General features: G+C 38.3%; 1 protein-coding gene across 1 annotated transcript in view; it reads left to right on the top strand.

The window, feature by feature from the left end:
• IQCM (IQ motif containing M) overlaps window positions 1–13,618 on the top strand; it is a 300,465-nt gene that overhangs the window by 132,229 nt on the left and 154,618 nt on the right. Inside the window, exons 7-8 of the mRNA XM_040967396.1 lie at window positions 1,757–1,955; window positions 10,496–10,640. Coding sequence (XP_040823330.1) covers window positions 1,757–1,955; window positions 10,496–10,640 — 344 coding nt within the window. The remainder of the gene's footprint in view (window positions 1–1,756; window positions 1,956–10,495; window positions 10,641–13,618) is intronic.

The following is a 13,618-nucleotide window of genomic DNA, read 5'->3' as shown; positions in this document are numbered from 1 at the left end:
GATGTTTCACTTGTGATCTACCTGCCTACTCATGTGTCCTGGGGGAAGCTGATGATGACCCAAGCACCCGAGTCTCATCAGCACACACGGAAGACCTGAGTGAAGCTCTGGGCTCCTGGCTCTAGAGTTTTTTAGCTCTGGCTGTTGGATTTTTTTGGATTGTGGGCCAGTAGATCAAAGATTTCTCTCTCTCTCCATCTCTATTTCTCTTTGTTCTGCCCCTTCCTTTACTGCCTTTCAAATGCACGAATAAATAAATGTTTAAAATGCTGTTCTGCTGAGCAAAATGGTATTTTTTTTTACTCACTCCTTTATGAATTTTTTTTTTTTCATTTGAGAGGATGTGAAAAAGAGCTAGCCACTGATATAAAAACAAGACAAAACAAAAAACTCCCCCTTCCTCAGCCCCGAGACATGAAAACATTGTGACGGCTCAGAACCTTCTTTCACAGGAAAGGGCTTTCTTTCCCACGCACACGTCAGACACAACACAACCAGCATCTTTAGCTTCCAACATTTATTTAATTATACATCAGAAGTGTTTCAGAGGATATTCTGCTTCTGAAAATCTCACTGATCAGTTGTGGTTACGTGGGAGTGGGAAGGTCAGGGATCTCTATTCTGGTTGGTACAAAGTCCTGTATAAAAAGATGCTCAATCTGGTATTCACGACTGAGGTTACACTGGTGTTCGGATGACATATATAATGGGACAGTCAGATATCACTAACTTCAAAGCAAACTGAAGAAAATGTTTTTTAAACACAAAAAAAAATATGACTCTGAATTTCTCTCATTTGCTATCCAGCAAAAACTTGCAGAAATCAAAACAGGGTAAGAAAAAAAAAAGATATTGAAAATAATTTGGTCCAAGTCAGAGATTGAAGAAAATTGGACCTGAAATTCAGAAGTCTATGCATACACAGTTCACATTTGGAGCAAGATGTGGCCTGTTGGAAACACTGACCTGGTCCTGGTCATTTCTGTGGAAATCCAGCTGTGAAAGCAAGAAGCAGAAATGAAAATGTTAAGGAGAAAAAGGCATTTTTACACCTGATCGCAATCACAAGGGAGCTAGACTTTGGACAATGGAAGACTTTGAAAAATCTGGCTACCATACAGAAAATACAAGGGTTATTTAAATAGAAAAAGCAGACAGCAGGACACCGAGCCATGCATGGTCTGTTTGTAGTAGAAAAACTTCTCCCATGTTTCTTGGCATGGGTCATACGTAACAGCACTTGTAGGACTGGTGACCGTTTCTGTGGTCATCTCTGTCTGCTGCTGACCTTACAATCACACATCAGAACTTCATATTGAGAGGATTCAGGTCATAATTTAGTGAGAGATGCTGTTTGGCTTTTGGGGTATCTGAGACCAAATAAGTAATGTAAGAATAAAATAGATTAGATGACAAATATATCATTGAGCTAACCTGCCCTACCATAAGAAAATGATGTCTTTTGAGTAGTTGTGAATAAATTTTGCCAAATTCATTTTCTGATTGATTTCCTTCCTATAGAAGGTTAATTTTATGCATCAGGTTGATTCTAGTGCTCTAGCATATTCACTCTTTGGAAAACCTCATTAACATGTTCAATAATTATGAATCATATTTGTAAATGTATGTGTGTTTCCTATACCAATATATTCATCACTGAAGCAGTTTTAAAACCATTTGCAGACATGTTTAGTTTTCTGAATTAAGTGGTTACTCTAAACTTTATTTGAAATCAGTTTTTGCATTTTATTTTTAGGGCAAAAAGCGTTTCAGACAAAAGTGATAAACTTGACAGTAAAGTTAAAAGAATTGGACCACATATAGAAATCTTCCAAGTATTCCGAGAAAGAAACAAATACATAATTAACAAGAAAATGGTGAAAATGATCACAGCCATGCAAGCTCACGTCAGGGGGTGGCTCGAACGCAGAAGATATCAAAGAATAATGACCAAGGCAAGGCATTCCTTAGATCTTATAACATGTTTAGTATTTTCTCTGTAGACTCCATTAAGTAGCATTTTAAATAGTCACCTGGTTGCTCCAGCGAAGATTGTTATTAAATAAAGTCAGCCTGTGTGCTTTGAGTGAGAAAATGCTACAAAAGCCCTATTGTGAAGAGAGTTTCTGATTTCCCCAAGTCAGAAGCTCTGAAAGAAGTCCTGGTTTATCTTCAGCTCAGTAGATCTGGGCTCACTCTCTCTTAAATGGGGATGAACTGTGTTCCACTAAACTTGTTGTCTCATTTTTGCCTACTTATTCTCTATGTGGCACAAATTTCTTCTGATTCCAACTCTCCTGGGCATAAATATTCGATTTAAAGTGTGTTACACACAAACATGCACGCACAGGTATATGCACAGAAGCATACAATGCTACCTAAGAAGCTTCAGAAAAATATTTTCTTTTCATTTTACTTGATAGAGAGCCAACATGACACACATCTCCCTACCATGGTTTACTTTCCAAATTTCTGCCACAATCTGGACTGAGCCAAGTTTCAGTAATCTGGAATTCAGCCGTGGTCTCCCATGTGATTGGCAAAGACTCAGTATTTGAGCCATTATCTGTTGCCTCTTGGGTACAGTTGGTAAGAGGCTGGAGCTGAGAACAGAGCTGGCAGTCAAAGCTGGGCACGCAGGGAAGTGATGTAGGCATTCTGAGGTCATCCTAATTGCTGGGCTGAATGCCCACAGTGATGATCTTCCAAAGAAACCAGGATGACCCGTTTTGAGTGGGCAAATGTGGAATGTGAGTGGAAATACCTTGGCAAATATTTGAAAGAATCAAAACTGTCTTGTTCTTGAGGACTAGAGTTTAGAATACCAGCCATAGAGAGAAGAATGTAACGGAAGCATACGCCTAATTTCTTGTTCTTTTGGGAGGAGTCCTACAGATTCATCTCGCAGTCTGACAACACGTTGATTCTGTTAGTGGTAATCTCTCTGCTTGTCTCTGGCTATAAGTTTATACATTAATTTGTATGCATGGTAGACATATGTGATTCTAATTAAGCTTGCAAAACTTTGACATAAACAATGCATATATACTTTTTTCCCCCAAATAATAGAGACAGACAGAGAAAAATATTTCCCATCTGCTTGTTCACTCCCCAAATGGTTGCTGCAACCAGAGTTAGTACAGGCCAATGTAAAAAACCCAGAACTCAATCTAGTTTTTCGATTTGGGTGTTGGTGTCTGAAGCACTTGGACCATTGTCACTGTCCTGCAGCGATGGACTTGGTGCATGGAGCCGATAATAACACGCATGGACTCTGACTGATGGTCAAAAGCCGAAGTTTATTAGTGGCATCAGACTTTATACACTGAGGGTCATATGGAATAACGGAGGAAGTATTGAGCCTATCAACAAAACCCATCTACACTTTTGTCTGGAATTCCTTTTGTTTTGTGTATTCCACCAAGTGTTCTCATTCACATGCCGTCCACTCAACAGTCGTCATACAATGATATCCATTTAGTTACATGAATGGTACACACTCAGTTGTTCTTATACAAATGACATCCCATAAGTTATACAAAACTTATACAAACATTTGCTTGTTCTCATACAAAGAATATCCAATCAGTTACACAAATGGTATCCAGTCAGTTGTTCTCAAACAAATATTATCCAATCAGTTGTAATCCTGTGCTTGCTGTCCTTCTAGGGTCACAATGTCCTTCTACAGACCACCTTCCATGCTTTCCCTGGATCATCAACAGGGAACCATTATCAGAAATGGGCAGCCAGGTGTCAAACTGATACTATGGTATTTTGGAATGTTGGGGTTGCAAGCAGCTACTTAAGCTACTGTACCAAAATACTGGCCTTAACAAATCATTTACTTAACTCTCCAATAATTCTGTGTTGCACCTAGCATATTTATTTTATATATGGAGATATTGGAGGTTAGAGAAATTAAGTCATTTACCCAAAATCAAGCAGTTTTATGTGACACAGCTAGAATGCAAACTTACGTTTTCCAATGCTTATTGCACCTATCTGAGCATGCACGTGCCTTATATTCTGATAAATTCCAATTTGTCTTTCAAGATTTTCCTAATGTATTATAACGATCACATCTGTGATTTTTCAATTATGATCTTATCTATTTTTTTACAAAAATTCATATCACAACATACTGTCTTATATGATTGAAATTATTAGTATTCAAATTATACGCACTTGTTATATGTCATTTTTTCTTATCTTACTGTTTGTATATATTCTATTTTCTACTTTGACTAAGTAGATTGTAAACTGTTTGAGGACATTAATAAGTCATGTTTGCTACCAATTGCAGTGTTTCCAAGTACTTAAAACAGTACTGAACTCATGGTAGGCATTCATGAAATACCTACTGAATAGATGAATTAAATAAAAAAATGTAATTGTAGGTATTTATCCTGATACTTTAAGTATTCTTAAAGTTATACTTTTAATAAATGATGAATTATCCAACTGTGAAATGTTGTGCTATCAGAGAGAACAGTTGACATTATGGAAGAAAACTGAATTTCTGTATAGAAATGGAATTTGAGATGAAAAGAATGGAAAGCACTTTTAGAGATTCAGAGAATGACTTTTTCTTGGTTATAAAATATGTTTTCTATCATTGGCATTTTTATTCCATCATTGCTGTGACGTTGTGTGTGGTGGCTAGTGTTTCTGTTATTAGGGTTGTAATTGTTTTTGCTTACTGTCAAATTTCTAGAGGGACAAGCTTATAATGTAGTAAATAGTGGTTTTAGAGGGAATTCTTGATAGACGGTTTGCTCTAGCAACTATGTAGCTAACATTGGGTAATTGGTAGAAGGGTGGAAATCCTTCTACTGGGAGGCTCCCTTAGTAATCCTGCTTGGTTCTTGCTGTGGACGGTGCCTTCTGCCATGTCACTGACTCGTATGAGATGCTCTTAGTTTGGCTGTTTTTGGAAATAATGAAGCTGCATTGAATTGTCTTTGCTGTCACATATTACGAGACCACAGAGATTGCTGTGTTTAATTATTAGAATTATTCCTACCATTCAAAAAAAATCTTTTACCTTTAGAAAGAAATTATCGTTGAATAATGTTTGTTGAACAAAAATAATTTGGGTCAGTATTGAAAAATCTGAGTTTTAAAGTTATCAGGATAGTATCTTTGATATTTTGGAGTTCATGTAAACCTTTAAAAATTTACTAATGAATTTCCTTCAATGTTTGCTAGGAAACAACCTGAAGCCTGTTCATGGTCCCTGTGACACAGTTCTGTATATAAATGTGTTCACTTCTGTACACACACTCGTGTTTTCCGTGTATTCAACATGGTGTTCTTTAACCTGTCAGTGGTTATTCTATCCTTGGTCCAGTTTCCATCTTGCTGTGTGACCTCAGAGCACACAGATTAGTTAGAAATGCAGGGCGCTAACCTACATGTTAGCTGCTTTTGCTACACAGAGCAAGGTTGCTTGACTCAAAGGGTTGTGGTTAGATAGTGTTTGTCAACTAGTATCAGACCTGGGGAGTGAAAAGCCAGTTATATTTTGTCAAGTAGACTGGGAGGCTTGGTGGCAGGGATAGCTGGCCTCAGAATATTTATGGGTGGAGGGAATAGTTAGGAGAACATGGCAGCAGATGAAGCTGATGGTAGTTATCAAATGGAGAATGTTCTTCAAAAACATGCCAGGGAGTTTCTACTTCACTCTTCATTGATGGGACTGGGTGACTTTGCATCAGTGTCATGTATGTATGCGTAAATTAGAAGAGTTATTTATCAATTGTGAATTGGGGGCAAGGCGGACAAAATGGAGAGAGAACAACTGCCATGCTTACCCGATAACTGAGTGCATTTTGCTTGATAACTTAGGGTGAGGACGGAGGAAATGCAAACAAGCCAAACGTGGGCTTTGATCAAATTCAGAGACACAGAGGAGGGAGAAGTCAGGAATGATTCTCTTGTTTTTATCCTGAACAACCTGAATTGATTCAACAATACAGACTTTAGGGACTTCCACTGAGAGTGGGAAAGAAAGGAAAGGAGATTGATTCCCGTTTCCAACACTCTGTGCTTTGAGCGCATGGGAGAAAACTGTAGGATATCTTGGAGATAGTTCAGTGAATGGATCCCAGAGTCAGAAGGGAGATGGCGCTGTAGAGAAATATTTTGGATTTATCAGTGATTCTTTAATTTTTTTTTTCGCTTTCAATCACCTGAGGAAGAACATAAAATCTTTCCTTCCATACCATTTCCCAGTTTGGCAAGGTTTCTCATGCTGTTTTTCAGACAGCTCTCCTCCAAGGTGTAAGCCTAGCAACTTGACCCCATCCAGGTCTCTGCACATTGCTGCATGGTCATTATACTACATTATAGAATGTAACTCTCACTCTGGTCTTTCCTTATTACATTAAAAACATTGTATTGCTCTGCATGTCACCGAGAACATATGTTTCTATTGGCACATGGTTCCTTCACTAGGAATTAACCCCTTAAGAGCAGGAATTTTATATTTTCTGTCCGTCAATCTGCAAGATCCCAAACATTGTTATCACATAATAAAACTCTAACAAATGTGTTTGAATGAATTGTTTTCGATATGGTGGAAGGTACATACTAGCATATTAAGGCCAGGAGATGTGAAGTTTAAGAACTGTTTTCTCAATATTGTGATGCAGCCCCCTGACTAGAAATGACTTGCTTGTGTCTGATCCCTACCCGTAATATGACAGCTATTACTAGTACCACTGATGGACACAATGTATGTATACAGACCCACACTATTTAAAGTTAAGCAGAAGATGAACATGACACAAACTCTGAAGTGATGCCAGAGAGACAAGGAAAGTAGAATGTGTAAGCTCCTGGATACTCAAAGGCAGTGCACGCAGGAGAGCGACATCAGTAGTTTCCATTGCCATTAGGAATGAAGGTGCAGGCAGGTTTTGGCTTTAGGAATACTAAATTCATGAAGTCAACATTTAAAGTCGTTAAGTTTAAACATACACTTGAAGATTGAAATATTTCAATATAATTAAACATTCACTAGAAAAAGCCAATGAGAGAGAAATATTGATACTACAAGAAAAAAATGGAGATAATTTCTACTCTGATGTTTTAAATAATATTGGAGGATGTGTGCTTATAAGATACTTCATAAAGTGATACTCAGGCAAGAGGAGACACGTTTCACTGTCACGTGAATTGCTGTGCTCATCTAAGTATTTCATTTTGGTGTTTGGAAGTAGCTGTTTGAATAAGCCAGTAATTGCCCAATCCCATTCCCACCAAAGATAAATAAGGGCTTGCTGAGAAAGAGCAGTTTGATGGTAAGTTTGAATATTTGAAGAGACTGAGCAAATATAAAATATCAGAAAGGAAAGATGCCGAGCAAAGTGCGCATGCATTTCTAGACTACTTCCAGAACCCAGATGAGGCTGCTGCTGCTGCTGCTGTCCTTCTAGGTGGCATAATATAACAAGAGGTCAGGAAAAGAGAGATCGATGAGTAACTTAGCTCAAGTTAGATGTTTGAAAGTCGAATTTATCTGGCTTCAGCACAGTGTAAAACAATAGGTCATGTTGATAGCAGCCAAGTTGAACCATTCCAAAATTCTGGAGTCTTTTCTCTGGATAGATTGATCCTTTCTTCTTTCTTTCTTCCTTCGTTCCTTCTTTCCTTCCTTTCTTCTCTCCTTCTTTCCTTCTTTCCTTCTCTCCCTACCTCTTCCTTTCTGTCTCTCTCTCTCTCTCTCTCTTTCTCTTTCTCTTTCTCTTTCCCTCTATCCCTTCCTCCCTTCCTTCCTTTTGGAAAGATTTATATCAAGTTTATTTGAAAGGCAGATTTACAGACACACAAAAGCAGGAAGATCTTCTCTCCATTGCTTCACTCTCAAAATGGTCCCAATGATCAGAGCTGAGTGGATCCAAAGCAAGATGTCAGCAGCATCTTCCAGTCCCTTCCACGAGGGTATAACATCCAAGGCTTTGAGATATTTGCCACTGCTTTCCCAGGCCATAGGCAGGAACCTGGATCAGAAATGGAGCAGCTAGGACACAAACCAGTGCCCATATGGGATGCCAGCACTTGCATGGGATTGATTAGCTAATTTAGCCATCATGCCAGCCTTGTCACTTTGCCTTTCTTACAAATAAAACATTTTGGCAGATGACCCTGCCAAAAATAAACAAAATGACAGTTGGAAAGTGTATTCTGGTAAAATTTGTTAAATGACAGTGTGTGATGGGTTTCATTTATTTCATATTAAATTAAGAAGAATTAGAAAATTATGATCAGTAATTCATAGAATCTTTATAATTCAGTGTTTTGTTATAAATATTAATATACGTTCTAATAAATGCATGGTACCCATTCTGTTGTTTTCTGATGGAATATCCAAGCACCGAGCTCCAAGGATGGACTTCTGTGCTCATCTCTGGATACACTGAAATCACCTGTGGCTTTTGATTGTAACTCAAAGAAGCCAGTTGTCAGATTTGAGCAGGAAAGTACTCAGAGTGTTGGGTTGAGGTCTGAATAATAATACTAACATATATGAAGGGATGAGGAAGTCTGGATGTTAATCTTGACTCCTGGATGTGCTTGCCTCTGTGAATTCTGCCCTTGTGAAATGGATTTTGTTGTCATAGTTACTCTAGAATAAAAATACTTTTCCTACTTAATTTGGAAAGAATTGTTAGCTTTATTCAGTGATGCAGAGAGTAGATGGACTTCTACATCTGCAGCCTCATCTACAGGAAAGTGTATCATGAACGTCAGACTTCTGGTTCAGGTTGTGGGAGGTGGTTTTGCCTCCTATTGTTTCTCTAGTATTGAGCAATGCTGCTAAAGTGTAACCAGCTATTCTTTTGTAAAAGGAAAAGAGTCTGCTGAACAAAAGACAGGCTGAAATTACACACAGGAAAAGATTATTAAATGGTGAAAGATAGTAAGCCAATTTTTTAGAATTTGTCACCATAGTAAAGGAGGATTAACGGGAGGTAGGTGAAATATTTGCATATTCTTCCATTTGGGCAAATAAATATGTCATTAATATTTATAAGATAAAAATACACATCTAGGGCCTGGCGTGGTGGCCTACAAGCTAAAGTTCTCACTTTGAATGTGCAGGGATCCCATATGAGCACTGGTTCTAATCCCTTAGACCCACTTCCCATCCATCTCCCTGTTTGTGGCCTCGAAAGCAGTCGAGGACGGCCCAGAGGCTTGGAACACTGCACCTATGTGGGAGACCCAGAACAAGTTCCTGGCTCCTGGTCTCAGATGGGCGCAGCACCGGCTGTTGCAGCTAATTGGGGATTAAAACAACAGACGGAAGATCTTCCTCTCTGTCTCTTCTCCTCTCTATATATCTGACTTTGCAATAAAAATAAATATTTAAAAATACACATTTAAGTGTACTATTTAAAATTTTGTGGAAAAACCACAAAATGAAGCAAAAATGAAGAATAAAATGATAATATATCTTTACGTGTTACACAGAAAAAAGAAATAATCATGACAGGTACAAGAACTATCATAAATTTATTAAATATGCTCAGAAAAAATAAAGAACACAGAATGGATTAAAAATTAAATTCATTTAAGATGAGCATAGGATGTAATTAATAATGTGTTTTCTGGAGATTGTCTTTTGGCTTCATAACCGAGTGTACAACTTATTAACTGTGGAGTCTTGGGAAAGTTCTCTGTAGATTTTCTGTTTCAATTTTTCTTTCATTGATAAAATCGCTTTCAGAGTACACCAAAAGATAGCTGCTTCAAAGAGAAATCATAAACTAAAATGCGTGTCTCAAAAAAATAAACGAAAATAAGTTGTTTTTAATTTGGTGAGTCAAGAAAAAGGAAAATTAATCTAAAGTTAACCTGGAAAAGAAAAATGAATTAGTAAAGATAGTGAAAGTAACATGTCAGAATATATGTAAAAATATTGAATCAATGAATAAGTGAAATTGTAGAAGATACAGGTGAACTAATACAGCAAAAAGGGGTTAGTTTCTTTTATATCTAAAGAGTTCTTACAAGTTAGCAAGAAAACCTAAAAAAAAATGGCATGATGAAAAACGGGTAAAGGACAAGAATATACAATCTTCAAAGGAAAGAAAAAACAAAAATTTGACCCAAACTGATCTGCTTATGTGTCATCCATTACAGAATTATGTCTTACTATGGCCTTGAATTGTTTTCTGCATGACTTAGCTATATAATATAGAAATCTGGACTTCAAGCTAGGAAGACTTTATGCTAGTTACCATCATCATAAAACGGTTATTATGTAGGAAATATGAATAGCTGATGATCTTACAATGAATAATGAAGCTCTCTGAACTTCAGGGAGATCATGTAACTGGACAAAGTGGATGTTTAGCCAATAGAGAAAATTAGCATTAATCAATTACAGCCATGGTCCAAGAAATTGGGTGAAACAGATGGAAGAGACAAAGTCAAATTAGACATAAATGTAAGAGGCCTTACTGTCCGTGTTGTCATTTGTCAGGCTTTGTATCATGGAACAAACCTGAGAGCAGTTATCAACATGTATCGTGCAACGATCCACCGTATTAGATATCGACTTGGTCTTTGGAGGACGCGGCAGATTATAAACTTGATAGAGCTAGAGGAATGGATGGATAGGAAAAAATGTAAGTGATGCAGCTGTCTGTGGCTTGGCTTTAGGTTTGGAATGAATTTAACCATTGGATGTCTATAGATGATGATGACAAAAAGCAAAGGTAGACCGTGTTTTATATTGCTAAAAATCATTTGTGCTTTAATGTGGTATGCTATGTATTTTATTTACATCATCGAGAGCATTTGCTTAAAAGCAACAGAACACTCATTCTAGCTAACCAAGCAAGCAACTCAAATTTAAAGGGAGACGTATAGCTAGCTGGATAAGTCGCTTTTCGACAGACTATGAAGAGCTGCTCCTGACAACAGATAGGTGGGAAATAAGGACAGTGTTTCTTAGCCAAAGGGGGGTATATAAGTTCCAAAAGGTAAGGCCTTTTGTTCTCATGCTTTAAGTTCACACTCCAGAGGGGGAACAGCTGGTTGTTTCAGCCTGAGTATCTGTGTAATACTCTTATTTTAACTATTTTTAAAAATTATTTTCCACGATACCGTTTCCCTTCCACTTTCCCTTCCTCGTTCCCCGTTCTCTCCCCTGCCACACAGACTATTTTCCCACATATTAGGAAACTTACTTGAGAGTCACGTGGTGGGATTCTATTGGAGGAGGAAGAGTTCCTCAAGTGGAAATTAAATATTGATGCCAGATGGACACGGAGCGGACCAAGCAACCACGTGGCTTCTGTGTTAGTGTTAGGGTTCTGTCCTTGAATAAATTCGTAAGTTTCAGAGATTCTGACTTCTGATTAGTGAATTCAATATTGTTTAGGATCAGATTATATTTGAGTTAATTTATTGACAAAAAAATTTAAACTGCAAGGAAATATATTGAATTGATATGATCATCTTACTGATTTTAGGTTAGAAGTACACAGTTTGTGAAGTTTTAGGTAGTTATAAAATGTTTATGTGAAACTTAAAAAGTTTCATGAAAGCAGAGACTGTGCTCAGCAATGAACATAGTACATTTGATAAATATTTTGATTATCAGGAGGGCTTAGAAATGTTTCTTTAAAAGATGGTTTTCAGTAACTTTATTAAAACATCTATATGTCACAGTTATTATTAGAAGATATTGGCAAATAACTGCAACGCGTTGAGTTAGCGTGGTCCCTCTGCTCTGGGTAAAAGTTGAGGGAGGAATGAGTCAAAAAGGGAGACAAGATAGGGGAAAACACAGATTGATTCTGCATGTGTCAGGGGGCCAAGCTAGACAAGCTCACCTTGTCTAGCAGCTTGATTCAGCTTGATTCTCAGAGGAAAAAATCGAAAGAGAGCAAAGTGTCAGACGGATGGAGAGACAGGAGGAAGAAAAGAGAAAGAGCGAATTAGAGAGAGCTGCAGAGTGAAGCCTTTCCCTGCCCTCCCTCCAAGCTCCTGACTTCTCCCACGTGGAAGCTGCTGGGACACATTTATTAATACAGAGGACCTTAAGAGAGTTCAAGAGAGTCCAATTAAGAGACTTCATACCCATATGCAGATTTTTTAAAAAAGATTTATTTATTTTTATAGGAAAGGCAAATGTACAGAGAGGAGGAGAGACAGAGAGGAAGATCTTCCGTCCGATGATTCACTCCCCAGGTGGCTGCCACGACCGGTGCTGCACTGACCTGAAGCCAGCAGCCAGGAGCCTCTTCCGGGTCTCCCACGCAGGTGCAGGGTCCAAAGGCTTTGGGCTGTCCTCCACTGCTTTCGAGGCCACAAGCAGGGAGCTGGATGGGAAGAGGAGCTGCCAGGGTTAGAACTGGCGACCATATGGGATCCTGGCATGTTCAAAGCGAGGACCTTAACCATTATGCTGTCGCACGGGCCCCCTATATGCAGATTTTAAGACTTGTGCTTATAGCTCTTTAGGCACTAGAATAAAATTTAATAAGGTCTTTAATAAAAATAAATGATAAGTCATTAAAATACAACATATGAAACAAAATGAAAAACAACAAAAGAGTGTTAATGTTTTGTTCATGAACAGTGGCTTTACATTCCATTCTCTAATATGAAAGTGCAGATTTTATATTTATCAAGATGTGCACTAGAATCATACAGTTAAAACCCTGAGCATCTTTTCCACTACAATTTTTAAATTAATGATTTTCAAATTGCATGACTTTTAAACTATGCTCTCATTATTTTAATCCATCTTGTCTTCACTCGTAAAATGCTGTCATGAATTCAGTTTTAACACTTTTAACCTTTTAAATTTAAATTTAACTTTCTTTCCATGATTTCTCCTTCTTATTTTATAAATTCAGATATTAGACTATTTAACCATCTAAAAATAAGCTCTTAGTCTTGATTTTAAAAAAGAAAAGCAAGCCAACAGTCTCCCATGGTTTGTTTTCGAGCCATACCCTCTGGTGGTGTTTAGCTGGGAAGAAACTTGAGTAGAAGTTTTGTGACCAGCAGGGTAGGAGTCAGGAGGGCCTAGCGTGGCAGAGTGGTACAGGCGGAGCGAACAGTATTCGCAAACTTTCATGGAGTTGGAAGAAGCCATGAGAAGGATTGTTACTGTCATGAACATTGTACGTGAGAGCAGAGCCGAGTGAGGGGAGAGCACACGTTGTATGGGTTGCCTCTCACCCTGTGAGGGGCTGAAGGCAGTGGAGGATTATGAATGGAAGACAATGTTACGGGCCCGGTGTGTTAATCTAGTGGCTTAAGTCCTTGCTTTGAACACACCGGAAATCCCGTATGTGTGCCAGTTCTAATCCTGGTGGCTCTGCTTCGCATCTAGGTCCCTGCTTGTGGCCTGGGAAAGCAGTCGAGGACAGCCCGACGCTTTGGGACCCTGTACTCACATGGGAGACCCAGAAAAGGCTTCTGGCTCTTGGGTTTGAATTGGCTCAGCAAAAACCGTTGAAGCCACTTGGGGAGTGAATCATCAGACAGATCTTCCTCTCTGTCTCTCCTATTCTCTGCGTATCTGACTGTCCACTAAAAATAAATCTTAAAAAAAAAAGACAATGTTACAGCATAGGTGACCACATCA

Source organism: Ochotona curzoniae, unplaced genomic scaffold (genome assembly GCF_017591425.1).
Source record: "Ochotona curzoniae isolate NIBS_2020 unplaced genomic scaffold, NIBS_Ocur_1.0 scaffold_4506, whole genome shotgun sequence".
Classification (NCBI taxonomy): domain Eukaryota; kingdom Metazoa; phylum Chordata; class Mammalia; order Lagomorpha; family Ochotonidae; genus Ochotona; species Ochotona curzoniae.
This window is presented reverse-complemented; position numbering and strand designations above follow the sequence as displayed.